Genomic DNA, 16,712 nt, shown 5'->3' on the forward strand with positions numbered 1-16,712 from the left:
CCCCCAAAAAACCCAACCCCCTCCAAAAACCCCCAAAAACCCAAAAAACCCCAAAAAAACCCCAACCCCCCCAAAAACCCAAAACCCTCAAAAAACCCAAAAAACCCCCCAAAACCCCCCAACCCCCCCAAAAACCCCCCAAACCCCCCTACCCCCCCAAAAAACCCCAAAAAACAAACCCCCCCAAACCAAAAAAAAACCCCCAAAAAATCAAAAGAAACCCCCCAAACCCCAACCCCCCCAAAAACCCCAAAACCCCTCAAAAAACCAAAAAACCCCCCAAAACCCCCCAAAAACCCCCCAAAAAAACCCCCAACCCCCCCCCAAAACCCAAGCCCGCCAAAAAAAACCCCAAAAACCAAAAAAACCCCCCAAAAACAAAAAACCCACCCCAACCAAAAGAAACCCCCCCAAACACCCAACCCCCCAAAAACCCCCAAAACCCCCAAAAACCCCCCCAAAAACCAAAAAAACCCCCCAACACCAAAAAACCCCCCAAACCCCCCAACCCCCCCAAAAAACAAAAAAAAAACCCCCAAAAACAAAAAAAACCCCCAACCTCCACCCCCCCCAAAAAAACGCAAAAAAACCCCCCAAACCCCCCAAAACCCCCCAAAAACCCCCAAAAAAACCAACTCCCCCCAAAAAACCCCCAAAAATACCCCAAAACCCACCCCCCCAAAAACACAAAAAACCCCCAAACAAAAAAAAAACCCAACCCCCCCCAAAAAAACCACCCCCCCAAAACCCCCAAAACCCCCCCCAAAACACAACCCCCCCAAAACCCCCAAACACCCCCAAAAACCCCAAAACCCCCCAAAAAAACCAAAAACCAACCCCCCCAAAAGCAAAAACCCCCAAAACCAAAAAAAACCTCCAACCCCCACCCCCCCAAAACCCCCAAAACCCCCCAAAACCAACCCCCCCCAAAAACCCCAAAAACTCCCAAAACCCAAAACCACCCCCCCAAAAAACCCAAAAAACCCCCAAAACCTCCAAAAAACAAAAAAAAACCCCAAAACCAAAAAACCCCCCAAAACCCCCCCAACCCCCCCCAAAAAACAAAAAAAAACCCCAAACCCCCCAAACCCCACCAAAACCCCCCAAAAACCCCCAAAACCACCCCCCGAAAACCCCAAAAAACTCCCCAAACCCAAAACCACCCCCCCAAAAAACCCAAAAAACCCCCAAAACCAAAAAAACCCCCAACCCCCCCAAAACCCCCAAAACCAAAAAACCCCCAAAACCCAAAAAAACCTCCCAAAAACCCACTCCCCAAAACCCCCAAAACCCCCAAAAACCAAAAAACCCCCCAAAGACCAAAAATACCCCCAACCCCCCCCCAAAAAACCAACCCCCCCAAAAACCCCAAAAAACCCCCCAACCCCCCCCAGAAAACCAAAAAAACCCCCCAAAACAAAAAAAAAACCCAAAACCCCCCAAAACCCCCAAAAACAAAACCCCCCCAAAACCAAAAAAAACCCCCAAAACCCCAAACCCCCCCCAAAACCCCCAAAAAACCCCCAAAACCCAAACCCCCCCCCCAACAAAACCAAAAAACCCCCAAAACCAAAAAAACCCCCCAACATCCCCAAAACCCCCCAAAACCAAAAAAACCCCCCAAAGACCAAAAATACCCCCAACCCCCCCAAAAAACCCAACCCCCCCAAACCCCCCCCCAAACCCCCCAAAACCCCCCCAGAAAACCAAAAAAACCCCCAAAACCCCCCCAACCCCCCCAAAAACAAAAAAACCCCCAAAAAACAAAAAAAACCCAAATCCCCCACCCCCCAAAACCCCAAAAAACCCAAAAAACCCCCAAAACCCAAACCCACCCCCCCCAAAAAAACCAAAAAACCCCCAAAACCACAAAAACCCCCAACCCCCCAAAACCCCCCAAAAGCCCCCAAAACCCCAACCCCCCCAAAAAACAACCCCCCCAAAAACCCACCCTCCCCAAAACCCAAAAAACCCCCCAAAACCAAAAACCCCCCCAGACCCCCCAAAACCCCCCAAAAAAACCAAAAAACAACCCCCCCCACCCCCCCAAAAAACCCCAAAACCCCCCAAAAACAAAAAAAAACCCCAAATCCCACCCCCCCAACCCCCCAAAATGCACCCCCCCAAAAAACCCAAAACCCCCCAAAAGCCCCCAACCCCCCAAAACAAAAAAAAACCCCCAAAACAAAAAAAAACCAACCCCCCAACCCCCCAAAACCCCCAAACCCCCCAAAACCCCCCCAAAACCCCCCCAAAACAAAAAACCCCCCAACCCCTAAAAAACCAAAAAACCCCCCCAAAAAACCCCAAACCCCCCAAAACAACCCCCCAAAACCAAAAAAACCCCCCAAAACAACCCCCCAACCCAAAAGAACCCCCAAAACCAAAAAAAAAACCCCCAAAAAACCCCAAAACCCAAAAAACCCCAAACCCACCCCAAAAAAACCAAAAAAAACCAAAACTCCCAAAAAAACCCAAAAGCCCCAAAAATCCCCAAAATCCCCAATCCCCACGGCCGCCGTATTTCACCCCGTGTTTTCCCTTTTTTGGGTTTTTTTCCTTTTTTTTTCCCCTTTTTTGTTTTTTCCCTTTTTTGTTTTTCCCCCTTCCCCCCCTTTTTTGTTGTTTTTCCCCTTTTTTGTTTTTCCCCCTTTTTTCCCCCCTTTTTTGTGTTTTTTCCCCTTTTTGGTTTTTTCCCCCTTTTTTGTGCTTTTCCCCCTTTTTTTGTGGTTTTTCCCCTTTTTTGTGTTTTTTTCCCCCTTTTTCTGTGTTTTTTCCCCCTTTTTTGTTTTTCCTCTCTTTTTTGTGTTTTTTCCCCCTTTTTTGTGTTTTCCCCCTTTTTTGTGTTTTTCCCCCTTTTTTTGTTTTTTCCCTTTTTTTGTTTTTTCCCCTTTTTCCCCCCCCTTTTTTTGTTCCCCCCCTTTTTTGTGTTTTTTCCCCCTTTTTTGTGTTTTTTCCCCCCTTTTTTGGTGTTTTTTTCCCTCTTTTGTTCCCCCCCTTTTTTGTGTTTTTTCCCCCTTTTTTTTGTTTTTTGCCCCCTTTTTGTGTTTTTCCCCCTTTTTTGTGTTTTTTCTCCCTTTTTTGTGTTTTTTTCTCCTTTTTTTGTGTTTCCCCCTTTTTTGTTTTTCCCCCTTTTTGTGTTTTTTCCCCCTTTTTTTGTGTTTTTTCCCCCTTTTTTGTGTTTTTTTCCCCCTTTTTTGTGTTTTTTCTCCTTTTTTTGTTTTTTCCCTTTTTTGTGTTTTCCCCCCTTTTTTGTGTTCTTTTCCCCTTGTTTTGTGTTTTTTCCCCTTTTTGTGTTTTTCCCCTTTTTTTGTGTTTTCCCCCTTTTTTGGTGTTTTTTTCCCCTTTTTTGTGTTTTTCCCCCTTCCCCCCCTTTTTTTTGTTTTTCCCCCTTTTTGTGTTTTTCCCCCTTTTTTTGTGTTTTCCCCCTTTTTTTGTGGTTTTCCCCCTTTTTTTGTGTTTCCCCCCTTTTTTGGTGGTTTTTTCCCCCTTTTTTTTGTGTTTTTTCCCCTTTTTTTCCCCTTTTTCCCCCTTTTTGGTGTTTTTTTTCCCCTTTTTGTGTTTTCCCCCTTTTTTGGTGTATTTCCCCTTTTTTCCCCCCTTTTTTTGTGTTTTTCCCCCTTTTTTTTGTTTTTCCCCCTTTTTTTGTGTTTTTCCCCCTTTTTTGGTGTTTTTTCCCCCTTTTTTGTTCTTTCCCCTTTTTTCCCCCCTTTTTTGTGTTTTTCCCCCCTTTTTTTGTGTTTTCCCCCTTTTTTGGTGTTTTTTCCCCTTTTTTTGTGTTTCCCCCCTTTTTTTGTGTTTTCCCCCTTTTTTTGAGGTTTTCCCCCTTTTTTTGTGTTTTCCCCCTTTTTTGGTGTTTTTTTCCCCCTTTTTTTGTGTTTTCCCCCTTTTTTTGTGTTTTCCCCCCTTTTTTTGTGTGTTTTCCCCCTTTTTTTGTGTTTTCCCCCCCTTTTTTTTCCCCTTTTTCCCCCTTTTTTGGTGTTTTTTCCCCCTTTTTTGGTGTATTTCCCCCTTTTTCCCCCCTTTTTTTGTGTTTCCCCCCTTTTTTTGTGTTTTTCCCCCCTTTTTTTGTGTTTTCCCCCTTTTTTTGTGTTTTCCCTCCTTTTTTTGTGTTTTTTCCCCCTTTTTTGTGTTTTTTCCCCCTTTTTTTCCCCCTTTTTCCCCCTTTTTTGGTGTTTTTTTCCCCCTTTTTTGGTGTATTTCCCCTTTTTCCCCCCTTTTTTTGTGTTTTCCCCTTTTTTTGTGGTTTTCCCCCTTTTTTTGTGTTTTTTCCCCCTTTTTTTGTGGTTTTCCCCCCTTTTTTTTCCCCTTTTTTCCCCCTTTTTTGGTGGTTTTTTCCCCCTTTTTTGGTGGTTTTTTTCCCCTTTTTTTGTGTTTCCCCCCTTTTTTTGTGTTTCCCCCCTTTTTTTGTGTTTTCCCCCTTTTTTTTGTGTTTTCCCCCCTTTTTTGGTGTTTTTTTCCCCCTTTTTTTGTGTTTTCCCCCCTTTTTTTGTGTTTCCCCCCCTTTTTTTTCCCCTTTTTTCCCCCTTTTTTGGTGGTTTTTTCCCCCTTTTTTGGTGTATTTCCCCTTTTTTCCCCCCTTTTTTTGTGTTTTTCCCCCTTTTTTTTCCCCTTTTTTCCCCCTTTTTTGGTGGTTTTTTCCCCCTTTTTTGGTGTATTTCCCCCTTTTTCCCCCCTTTTTTGGTGTTTTTTTCCCCCTTTTTTGTGTTTTTCCCCCTTTTTTTGTGTTTTCCCCCTTTTTTTGTGTTTCCCCCCTTTTTTTGTGTTTTTTCCCCCTTTTTTTTCCCCCTTTTTTCCCCCTTTTTTGGTGGTTTTTTCCCCCTTTTTGGTGGTTTTTTTCCCCTTTTTTTGTGTTTCCCCCCTTTTTTTGTGTTTTCCCCCTTTTTTTGTGTTTTTCCCCTTTTTTTGTGTTTCCCCCTTTTTTTGTGTTTTCCCCCCTTTTTTTGTGTTCCCCCCCCTTTTTTTGTGTTTTCCCCCCTTTTTTTGTGTTTTTCCCCCCCCCGTATTCCCCCCCCCGCAGGCAACGTGGCTTGGATGCACGTCCTGGCGGCCCGGGCGGCTCGCTGCCAACCGCAGACGGTCGCCGGCGAAGTTTTCTTCTGCTACGACTTCTCCCCCTACGCCGCTTACGAGGATTTCAACATGATGCTCCTGGGACCCGCCGGCCTTCGCTTCGGGGGTCCCCGGCCCCCCGCCGCCCTCTTGGCCCTCCTGGCTCGCCTCAACGCCGCCCTGAGGGTCCTGCTGCGGCCCCTCTGCCCTTACGCCCCCCTCCTCAACCCTTACACCCTGGCCGTCGCTTCCACCCCTTTCAGCGTCCGCACCGACAAGGCTCAGCGCCGCTTCGGCTACCGGCCCCTCTTCTCCTGGGAACAGGCTCGGCGACGAACCGTCGCCTGGATCCGCCAGCTCGATGCGCCGTGAGTCCGCACCTCCCTGTGTCCCGTCCCCCCCCCCGCCCCCTTGCAGCTCCCATCCCGGTCCCGTGCGCGATCCGGGGCGGGTTTTGCTCCCTACACCCCGGCTCCCGAGTGATCCGGGCCGGGTTTTGGCTCCCACCCCGATCCCAGGATCCGATCCGGGCCGGGTCTTACCTCCGACCCCGATCCCAGAATATGATCCAGGCCGGGTCTTAGCTCCGACCCCAAATCCCAGGATCTGATCCGGGCCGGGTCTTAGCTCCGACCCCAATCCCAGGATCTGATCCGGTCCAGGTCTTAGCTCCGACCCCAAATCCCAGGATCCGATCCGGGCCGGGTCTTAGCTCCGACCCCAGTCCCAAGTGAAATCTGGGCCAGGTTTTAGCTCCAACCCCAATCCCAGGATCTGATCCGGTCCAGGTCTTAGCTCCAACCCCAATCCCAGGATCCGATCCGGGCCGGGTCTTAGCTCCGACCCCAATCCCAAGATCCAATCCAAGCCGGGTTTTAGCTCCAACCCCAATCCCAAGATCCGATCCAAGCCGGGTTTTAGCTCCAACCCCAAGCCCAGGATCCGATCCGGGCCGGGTCTTACCTCCGACCCCGATCCCAGGATCTGATCCGGGCCAGGTCTTAGTTCCGACCCCAATTCCAAGTGAAATCCGGGCCGGGTTTTAGCTCTGACCCAGATCCCAGGATCAAATCCAAGCCGGGTCTTAGCTCTGACTCCAATCCCAAAATATGATCCAGGCCGGGTCTTAGCTCTGACCCCAATCCCAGAATATGATCCAGGCCGGGGTTTAGCTCCGACCCTGATTCCAGGATCTGATCCGGGCCGGGTCTTACCTCCGACCCCGATCCCAGGATCTGATCCGGGCCAGGTCTTAGCTCCGACCCCAATCCTATAAATATGATCTAGGCCGGGTTTTAGCTCCGATCCCAGGATCCGATCCAAGCCGGGTTTTCAGCTCCGACCCCGATCCAATGATCTGATCCAGGCCAGGTCTTACCTCCGACCCCAAATCCCAGGATCCAATCCGGGCCGGGTCTTATCTCCGATTCCAAATCCCAGGATCTGATCCGAGCCAGGTTTTAGCTCCGACCCTGATCCAATGATCTGATCCAGGCCAGGTCTTACCTCCGACCCCAAATCCCAGGATCCGATCCGGACCGGATCCGATCCGGGCCGGGTCTTATCTCCGATTCCAAATCCCAGGATCTGATCCCGACCGGGTCTTACCTCCGACCCCAAATCCCAGGATCCAATCCGGACCGGATCCAATCCGGGCCGGGTCTTACCTCCGACCCCAAATCCCGGGATCCGATCCGGGCCGGGTCTCGGCTCAGCCTCCCAATCCCGATCCTGATCCGGGTTTTCTTCCCTCCCCTTTTCCCCAGCTCCACCCCCTGAGCCAGCCCCAGGCACCGCCCCCCAACCGGCCCCGCCTCCGCCCTCCGATTGGCTACGACCAGGACCCCGCCCAGGATCCAGCTCCGGGTCTCCTCCCCCCCCCCCCAGCTTTTACACCCCGCCGCCTCATTATCATGCTCATTTGCATCTCATTACCTCCGCCGGCCAATTAAAGGGACGCGCCGCTGGAGGGGGGGGGGGGGTGCGCGCGTCGTCGTCGTCCCACCCCTCCTTGGGGGCGTGGCCTGGAGAAGGGGGGGGACAGGCGCACCTGAATGGGCGGGGCTTGGGCGGGGCCGCCCCACCCCTTCGGCTTCCGGCCTCCGCCCTGAGGAAGAGGAGGGAGAACGAGACGGACGGGAGGTACGGGGGGGGGGGGCCCCCAAAATTTTGGAATTTGGGAATTTGGGGGGGGGGGGGGCGTGTCCCTTGTGGGGGCGGGGTCAAGGGGGGATTTTGGGGTGTGGCACCCCCCCGGCCACGCCCAGATCCCTTTTATTTTTTTTTTTTTTATTTTTTGGGGGGGGGCATCCTGAATACCTGGGTCCCTTGCGGGGGGGGGGGGGGTGTCCCAAATTTCACTCCCCGGGGTGGGGGGGGTTTGGGACAACAGCGTCCCTTTTTTTTTTTGGGGGGGGGGGAGGGGTTGGGTGGGGCACCCCAAAATTCCTGGGCGTCACCCTGTCCCCCCCCCCCCCCTTAGATGGCGTCGGGGGCGGCGCAGGCGTTGCTCCACGTGGTCTGGGGGATCCTGTCCCCCCCCGGGGCCGGGCGTTGGTATTTCCTTTTGGCTTTTCGCCTTTTGGCCGTGGCTTTCGCTCGGGGGGTCTGGCGGGGACCCCCCCACGACCTCCTCTGCGTTTGGGACTCCCCCGGCCACGCCCCGCCGCCGCCCGCCCCGGGATTGCGTCGCCTCTGCGCCGCCCTCTGCTACGACCGGCATTTCCCCGCCCCCATGGCCGCCCTCTGGAATCTCTCCTTCCTCCTCGCCCTCCTCCCCATCACCCTCCTCCGACTCCTGCACCCCCCCGCCCGACCCCCGCGAGGGGACGAAGGCGGCGGCGATTCCAACATGGCCGCCGGCCGCGCCGTCGTGGCCGCCGGGTGCGCCGTCGTGGCCGCCGGGCACGGAAACGTGGCCGCCGGGCACGAAAACATGGCCGCCGGGCACGCCAACATGGCCGCCGGACATGAAAACATGGCTGAAGGACACGAAAACATGGCCGCCAGGTGCGCCAACATGGCCGCCGGGCACGAAAACATGGCCACCGGACATGAAAACATGGCCGCCAGGTGCGCCAACATGGCCGCCGGGCACGAAAACATGGCCACCGGACATGAAAACATGGCCGCCAGGTGCGCCAACATGGCCACCAGGTGCGCCAACATGGCCGCCGGGCACGAAAACTTGGCTGAAGGACACGAAAACATGGCCGCCAGGTGCGCCAACATGGCCGCCGGGTGGGACAGAGAAGGCGGCGGCGAAGGGAGCGGCAGCGAGGACGAGATGGCCGCCGGGTGTGGCTACAAGATGGCCGCCTGGTGCGGAGGGCATGCCAACATGGCCGCCGGGCACACCAACATGGCCGCCGGGCGCGCCAACATGGCCGCCGGGCACACCAACATGGCTGCCGGGCGCGCCAACATGGCCGCCGGGCGTGCCAACATGGCCGGCAGAAGCGGCGGTGGGGACAAGATGGCCGCCGGGCGCCGAGGGAGCGTCAGAAGCAAGATGGCCGCCCGGCCCCGCCCCGCCGACGAAAGCAGCGCCCTCATCTGGATGGACGAATCGGATGCGTCCGCCTGGCCCCGCCCGGTCGGAACATCCAAGATGGCCGCCCGGCGCCACCCGGCCCACGAGAGCGAGGCGGGTTGGCGGACCGGCCAATCCGACGCGGCCGCCGCCCGCCGCCCGCCCGCCCGATCCGACATGGCCGCCGGGCGTGGCCTACCTGCCCGATCCGACATGGCCGCCCGGCGCCGCCCAACCCCCGTCGCCAACATGGCCGCCGCCTCCGCCCCTCCCTCCCCCGGCCTACCCGCCCTGCCCCCCGCCCTCGGCGGCCATGACGGGCGCGGCCGCTGGCGGGTGTGGCTGGGGGCGGGGGCGGCGGCCATGCTGGCGGCGGGGGAGGGGGGCTTCCTGTGGGCGGTGCTCTGGCGGCAGCTGCCCGCCGTGACGGCCGCCCCCATTGGCTGCCGCCCGGGCCACGCCCCTTGCCCGCCCCTCGCCTGCGCCCTCCCCGCCCCCGCCGACAAGATGGCCGCCCTCCTGGGCGTCGCCGCCTCCGCCGCCGTCTCCCTCGTCGCCGTCGCCGCCGCCGCCGTCATGGCCGCCGCGCGCGCCTGGCGCGGGCGGGGCCGGGGAAGGGCGGGGCCCGTCTAGGGCAGCCATCTTGGGCCGGGCGGAGCCAGGGCGGGGCGGCCATCTTGGGCCGGGCCGGCTCCAGGGCGCCAATCGTGGGGCGGGATGGGCGGAGGGCGGCCATCTTGGGGCGGGCGGGGGCGAGGGCGGCCATCTTGGGGCGGGCGGCCATCTTGGGGAGGAGGAGCGGGCGGCGGGCGTCGTTGTCAAGGCGGGCCGAGGGCGGCCATCTTAGGGTGGGCGGGGCCGAGGCCGGCCATCTTGGGGTAGGCGGGTCCGAGGGCAGCCAGGGGAGGGTGGGCGGGGCGGAGGGCGGCCATCTTGGGGTGGGTCGGGTGTGTGGGGTGGGCCAAGGGCGGCCATCTTGGCTTGGCGTGGCTGGGGGCATCCACGCTGGGGTGGAGCGGGTCGAGGGCGGCCATCTTGGGGCGGGGCGGGGAGGTTGGCACGTGGGGTGGGACGAGGGCGGCCATCTTGGGGCGGGTAGGGCTGAGAGCGGCCATCTTGGGGCAGGCAGGGTCAAGGGCAGCCATCTTGGGACAGGCAGGGCCAAGGGCGGCCATCTTGGGGCAGGCAAGGCCAAGGGCGGCCATCTTGGGGCAGGCAGTGCCATACTGGTCCACCTCCGGGAAGACCAGTGGCCATACTGGGTGTGGTCCCCAGCCCAGTTGCGTCACTGGAGCCCTGGGGCGGTCACGCCAGCTTGGTTCCTCGGCGGCCATCTTGGGCTGCTCGACCGCAGGCTGGCGGCAATTGGCCGCCCTACTGGCCCAGCCTGTCTGGGGCGTGGCGGCCATCTTGGCTTGGGAGGGCTGGGCGGCCATACTGGCCCGGCCTGTCGGGGAGCGTCGGTGGCCAAATTGGGCGGGGCAGCGGCGGCCAAACGAGCTTCTCGCTGCTGGCGGCCATCTTGGCTTGGGCAGCCGGTTGGTTCTGCCCCGCTGGGCGGCCATCTTGGCTCGGGCCCGGAGCGGTTGGCGGTAGCCGTGAGCTGTCTCATGTGGCCGCGCCGGCGGCCATCTTGTGTGGCTGCGCCGGTGGCCATCTTGTGTGGCTGGCGGCCATGTTGGGTCGCTTTCCCCCTTCCCCGCCCCAGCAGCATTTGGGCGGCCATCTTGGCTTGGTCAGCAGCAAGGAGACCGCCGTGGCATCGAGCCGGCGGCCATCTTGGGTCCGGCAGCGCAATCTTGGCCTGGGCAGCCATCTTGGCCAGGGCAGGGCTGTGACGGCGGCCATCTTGGATTCCCTCACCCAGCCTCCCTTTGAGGGGGGACAAAACTTGGGGGGGGGGTTCAGCCCATTTTGGGGCACGATCCCCACCCGCCGCGAACTTTCAATAAACTCTGGCGCTGGAGAAATGATGTCATCGACCTCGGCGGCCATGGGGCGGGGTCTTCCCAGTTGGGGGGCGGGAACCCTCAGGGTGGCTCATTAGGCTAATTAGTTGGGGTGTGGGGGGGAAGCCTTCAGCACCGTGAGTCACCCATGGGTGACAGATGAGGGTGGGGAATGAAAAAAAAAAAAAAAAAGGCGGGGGGGGATAAACCCAAGTTCCTCGTAGCGGGTTCGGCCCCGCCCCGTGACGATTTTATTAAATATCTTAAAAAAACCACACCCAACCCACCCACCCCTCCCCCCAAAAAAAAAAAAAAGAAATTTACACACCCAACCCACCCCAAAAAAAAAAAAAAAAAAAAAAAAAAAAAAAATTTTAAAAAATATGAGAAATATCACAGGTTGCCGACGGAAACGATGCAAAGAGCCCCACCCGGGTCCTCTTCCTGCCCCGCCCCCCCCCCCCCGTCAACAGGAAGCCACGGCGGTTATTTCGGGGAAGGGGGGGCCGATAAATCCCGGCCGCCGGGGTCTCCGTTAACGGGAGGGTCCCCCGGTAGCTCTTCCATGGCCACCGAATCGGCGGTGGCTTGGAAAGTGCTGAGCGTGGCCACTTCTTGCCCGGTAGCCACGGTGGCCACCAAAGGTTGGGTGGTCGCCCCCCCCCCGTCATCCTCGGGGAGCTGAGCCGGGCCGGCCCACGGCCCGAAGGACGTGGAACCCGAGCGGCGCCGTCGGTAACGGAACCACGCCGCCGCCACTAGCCCCAGGGCTACCAACGTGGCCGCCACGGCCACCGCCGCCACCAGCCACCGCCACGAGGTGTGCCGGGCGGCTGGCGGGCCTGTCGGCAGGTGGGACGCTGGGTAGGAGGCCACGGTGGCCTTCGGGGCCAAGCGGTGGCCCACGGTGGTCTTCCAGGCTGGTTGGTGGCCCACGGTGGTCTTCCAGGCTGGTTGGTGGCCCGTGAAGGTCTTCAAACCTGGTTGGTGGCCCACGGTGGTCATCAAAGCTGGTTGGTGGCCCATGGTGGTCATCAAACCTGGTTGGTGGCCCGTGGTGGGCTTCCAAGCTGGTTGGTGGCCCACGGTGGTCTTCCAGGCCGGTTGGTGGCCCACGGTGGTCTTCCAAGCTGGTTGGTGGCCCACGGTGGTCATCAAAGCTGGTTGGTGGCCCATGGTGGTCTTCCAAGATGGTCGGTGGCCCATGGTGGTCTCTGGGCTTGGTTGCTGGGCCGCGGTGGCCTCCAAAGTCGAGTGGTGGCCAGCGGCGGCCTCCAAAGTTGCCTGGAGGCCGACGGTGGCTTCTGAGGCTGCTCGCTGCCCCTTGGTGGTCTTCACGAGCATTTGGTGGCCCGTGGCGGCCACCGGGACTCGCTGGTGGCCGGTGGCCGTGGCCTCCAGGGACATCTTGGGGCCGGTGGGGGTCACCGAGGCCAGTGAGAGGCCGCCGGTGGCCACCACGGCCGATTCAGGGCTAATGGTGGCCGCTGGAGGTGTTTGGTAGTCCGCGGTGGCCACCGGCGACCTGGTGGCCACCGTGGCCAGCTCAGAGCCCCCGGTGGCCCCCGGGGGGGGGACACCCGGGGGGGTGAAGTCGAAAGGGGCGACGTGGGCAACCAGGAGGGCGCAGAGGGTGACGGCCACCTGAGCTGGGGGGTGGCCCCCCATCGCCCCCGGGCTGGGACCTGTGGGACGTCACGGGATTTGGGGGGGGGACACACACACGTGTGTCACCCTGGGGGGGGGGGGGGGTCCCCACAGCACCCATGGGACCCTCCCAGCACCCTTAGGTGCCCAACAGCACCCTTGGGACCCCCCCCCAAATGCCCGGAACACCCACGTCCCTCTTGGGACCCCCCACCCTGGGCCATGTCCCTACAGCACCCTTGGGTGCCCCCTGAATCCCTTGGGACCCCCCCCCCAAAACTCCCCACAGCACCCTTGGCTCCTCTATGACACCCTTGGGTGCCCCCTAAATCCCATGGGACCCCCCCCAAAACTCCCCACAGCACCCTTGGGTGCCCCCTGAATCCCTTGGGACCCCCCCCCCAAAACTCCCCACAGCACCCTTGGGTGCCCCCTGAATCCCTTGGGACCCCCCCCCAAAACTCCCCACAGCACCCTTGGCTCCTCCGTGACACCCTTGGGACCCCCCCAAAACTCACCACAGCACCCTTGGGTGCCCCCTAAGTCCCTTGGGACCCCCCCCCCCAAAACTCCCCACAGCACCCTTGGGTGCCCCCTGAATCCCTTGGGACCCCCCCCCAAAACTCCCCACAGCACCCTTGGCTCCTCTATGACACCCTTGGGTGCCCCCTAAATCCCATGGGACCCCCCCCAAAACTCCCCACAGCACCCTTGGGTGCCCCCTAAGTCCCTTGGGACCCCCCCCCCAAAACTCCCCACAGCACCCTTGGGTCCTCCATGACACCCTTGGGTGCCCCCTAAGTCCCATGGGACCCCCCCAAAACTCCCCACAGCACCCTTGGGTGCCCCCTAAATCCCTTGGGACCCCCCCCAAAACTCCCCACAGTACCCTTGGGTGCCCCCTAAGTCCCTTGGGACCCCCCCCAAAACTCCCCACAGCACCCTTGGCTCCTCCGTGACACCCTTGGGTGCCCCCTAAGTCCCATGGGACCCCCCCAAAACTCCCCACAGCACCCTTGGGTGCCCCCTAAATCCCTTGGGACCCCCCCCAAAACTCCCCACAGCACCCTTGGGTGCCCCCTAAGTCCCTTGGGACCCCCCCCCAAAACTCCCCACAGCACCCTTGGCTCCTCCGTGACACCCTTGGGTGCCCCCTAAGTCCCATGGGACCCCCCCAAACTCCCCACAGCACCCTTGGGTCCCCCAAGAGCCCCATAGCACCCGCCTAAACTCTTGGGTGCCACACCCCCCCCCTCCCTTAGGACCCCCAAATTCCCTCCTTGGGACCCCCAACCGCCCCATAGCACCCTTGGGTGCCCCACACCCCCCCCCGGGACCCCCCAACCCCGGTACCTGTGTGTCCGCGGCCGTTATTTGGGGGGGGGGCGGGGGAAATGGCGCGAGCGTGGCGTAGGCAGGAAGCGGGCGCGCGGGCGGGGAAGCGCCACCCAGGGCGGGGCCCCCCCCACCCCACAGATCACGGTGGGGGGGGGGCCGCCCCACACATTTAGGGGGGCTAGGAGCAATTTCGGGGCTCGCCAAAAATCCTGGGAGTTGCTACGGTGTTCGGGGTGTCCCATCGAGCTTCGGCGATGATGGCGGTTTCAAGGAGCCCCATAGATCTGGGGAAATGATGGTAGTTTCAAGGCGCCCCATAGATCTGGGGAGATGATGGCGGTTTCAGGGAGCCCCATAGATCTGGGGAGATGATGGCGGTTTCAGGGAGCCCCATAGATCTGGGGAGATGATGGTAGTTTCAAGGCGCCCCATAGATCTGGGGAGATGATGGCGGTTTCAGGGAGCCCCATAGATCTGGGGAGATGATGGTAGTTTCAAGGCGCCCCATAGATCTGGGGAGATGAAGGCGGTTTCAAGGAGGCCCATAGATCTGGGGAGATGATGGTAGTTTCAAGGTGTCCCATAGATCCGGGGAAATGCCATCGGATTTGGGGCGGCCCATAGATCCTACGAGACACTGGCGGTTTCGGGGCACCCCATAGGTCCTGGGAGTCACTATCGTATTCAGGGTGCCCCATAGATCCTGGGAGACATCGGCGGTTTCGAGGAGCCCCATAGATCTGGGGAGATGCTGGTAGTTTCAAGGCACCCTGTAAATCTGGGGAGATGATGGTAGTTTTGAGGAGCCCCACAGATCTGGGGAGATGCTGGCAGTTTCAGGGAGCCCCATAGATCTGGGGGAATGCCGTCGGATTTGGGGCGCCCCATAGATCCTACGAGACACCGGCGGTTTCGGGGCACCCCATAGGTCCTGGGAGTCACTATCGTATTCAGGGTGCCCCGTAGATCCTGGGAGACATCGGCGGTTTCGAGGAGCCCCATAGATCTGGGGAGATGATCGCGGTTTCAAGGAGCCCCATAGATCTGGGGAGATGAAGGTGGTTTCAAGGAGCCCCATAGATCTGGGGAGATGCTGGTAGTTTCGAGGTGTCCCATAGATCTGGAGAGACGCTGACAGATTCCGGGTGCCCCATAGATCCGGGGAAATGCCATCGGATTTGGGGCGCCCCATAGATCCTACGAGACACTGGCGGTTTCGGGGCACCCCATAGGTCCTGGGAGTCACTATCGTATTCAGGGTGCCCCGTAGATCCTGGGAGACATCGGCGGTTTTGAGGAGCCCCATAGATCTGGGGAGATGATCGCGGTTTCAAGAAGCCCCATAGATCTGGGGAGATGAAGGTGGTTTCAAGGAGCCCCATAGATCTGGGGAGATGCTGGTAGTTTCGAGGTGTCCCATAGATCTGGAGAGACGCTGACAGATTCCGGGTGCCCCATAGATCCGGGGAAATGCCATCGGATTTGGGGCGCCCCATAGATCCTACGAGACACTGGCGGTTTCGGGGCACCCCATAGGCCCTGGGAGTCACTATCGTATTCAGGGTGCCCCATAGATCCTGGGAGACATTGGCGGTTTTGAGGGGCCCCATAGATGTGGGGACATGCTGGCAGTTTCAGGGAGCCCCATAGAGCTGGGGAGATGAAGGCAGTTTCAAGGAGCCCCATAGATCTGGGGAGATGATGGCGGTTTCGAGGAGCCCCAGAGATCTGGGGAGATGATGGCAGTTTCGAGGAGCCCCCATAGAGCTGGGGAGACTCCGGCAGATTCAGGGAGCCCCATAGATCCGGGGAAATGCCGTCGGATTTGGGGCGCCCCATAGATCCTACGAGACACTGGCGGTTTCGGGGCACCCCATTAGGTCCAGGGAGCTGCTGGCGGTTTCGGGGTTCCCCATCGATCCCGGTTTAGGCCACAGTCCTGCTTGGCTGGGTCAGGAGGCGCCAGGGCTCCTGATTGGTGGTTCCAGGTGTCCCAGGATTGGTTGATTGGGGGGACGACCCACAGCTTCATTCTGATTGGGCGCTTCGGTGCACCCCAAAGATCCTGATTGACTGTTTCGGGTGACCCCCATGGCTCCTTATTGGGAGTTTCAGGAGTCCCCCCCCCCCAGCTCCCGATTGGTGATTTTTTTGGGGGGAGGGGTGGTACCTCCATGCTCTGACATCATGATTGGGGGGGCGCTCCGTGGCTCCTGATTGGTGGCTTCAGGGCACAATCCCCCCCCGTTGTCAGTTTCAAGGCCCCCCCATGGGTCCCAATTGGCGGTTTCGGGGTGCCCCGTGGAAATTTTTTTTTTTTTTTTTTTTTTGGGGGGGGGGAGGGGGAGCACCTACACCCTCCCCCGCTGAAAAAAGTCCCCGATGTCCCGGAGGGTGACGTGGGGCTGGGGGGGTCCCGGGGGGGGTCCCCAAATTGGAGAAAGTGGGCGGGGCTCCTCGTCACCCCACGGCGGCGGCGGGGGGGCACCCCACAACTCGGCTTTTGGGGGGGGGGGAGGACCCCCCCGCAGAAACCATTGGCACAGCAACCCCCCCGCCACCACCATGACCCCTCCCAGTGCTCCCAGTCCCACCATTACCCACAGGCAGAACCCGCAGGGGGGGGCCCAGTCTCGGGGCGACGCCGTGGGGTGACCCACAGATCCCGGGACCCACAGCAGAACCAGCACCCACAGTGGGGTCATGGCTGGGGGGGGGGAGGGGGGGCAAGGGGATCTATGGGGCTGGGGGGGATCTATGGGGCTGGGGGGTCCTTAAGGGGATCTATGGGGCTGGGGGGGATCTATGGGGCAGCTATGGGGCTGGGGGGGTCCTTAAGGGGATCTATGGGGCTGGGAGAGATCTGGGGGGGGGCTAAGGGGATCTATGGGGCTGGGGGATCTATGGGGCGGCTATGGGGCTGGGGGGGTCCTTAAGGGGATCTATGGGGCTGGGGGGGATCTATGGGGCAGCTATGGGGCTGGGGGGGTCCTTAAGGGGATCTATGGGGCTGGGGGGGTCTTTAAGGGGATCTATGGGGCTGGGAGAGATCTGGGGGGGGGCTAAGGGGATCTATGGGGCTGGGGGATCTATGGGGCGGCTATGGGGCTGGGGGGGTCCTTAAGGGGATCTATGGGGCTGGGGGGGTCTTTAAGGGGATCTATGGGGCTGGGGGGGATCTATGGGGCAGCTAT

General features: G+C 59.4%; 2 protein-coding genes across 2 annotated transcripts; both read left to right on the forward strand.

Moving 5' to 3' along the window:
• Positions 1-5,015: 5,015 nt before the first annotated feature.
• Positions 5,016-6,983, forward strand: LOC138683044 (3 beta-hydroxysteroid dehydrogenase type 7-like). Its single transcript, XM_069774565.1, has 2 exons — positions 5,016-5,420; positions 6,819-6,983. Exons 1-2 carry the CDS (start codon positions 5,035-5,037, stop codon positions 6,829-6,831), a joined length of 399 nt encoding a protein of 132 aa, XP_069630666.1. The 5' UTR covers positions 5,016-5,034; the 3' UTR covers positions 6,832-6,983.
• Positions 6,984-7,462: 479 nt separating this feature from the next.
• On the forward strand, positions 7,463-9,319 carry LOC138683042 (golgin subfamily A member 6-like protein 2). Its single transcript, XM_069774562.1, has 2 exons — positions 7,463-8,208; positions 8,272-9,319. Exons 1-2 carry the CDS (start codon positions 7,535-7,537, stop codon positions 9,215-9,217), a joined length of 1,620 nt encoding a protein of 539 aa, XP_069630663.1. The 5' UTR covers positions 7,463-7,534; the 3' UTR covers positions 9,218-9,319.
• The last annotated feature ends 7,393 nt before the right edge of the window (positions 9,320-16,712 follow it).

This window comes from Haliaeetus albicilla, chromosome 30 (genome assembly GCF_947461875.1).
Source record: "Haliaeetus albicilla chromosome 30, bHalAlb1.1, whole genome shotgun sequence".
Classification (NCBI taxonomy): Eukaryota; Metazoa; Chordata; class Aves; order Accipitriformes; family Accipitridae; genus Haliaeetus; species Haliaeetus albicilla.

Excerpts from the sequence above, each read along its gene's own strand:
- LOC138683044 (XM_069774565.1), top strand. The coding sequence starts at position 5,035 with ATGCACGTCCTGGCGGCCCGGGCGGCTCGCTGCCAACCGCAGACGGTC.
- LOC138683042 (XM_069774562.1), top strand. The coding sequence starts at position 7,535 with ATGGCGTCGGGGGCGGCGCAGGCGTTGCTCCACGTGGTCTGGGGGATC. Across the intron at positions 8,209-8,271 it reads TGCGCCAACATGGCCACCAG|GTGCGCCAACATGGCCGCCG; the intron begins GTGCGCCAACAT and ends CATGGCCGCCAG.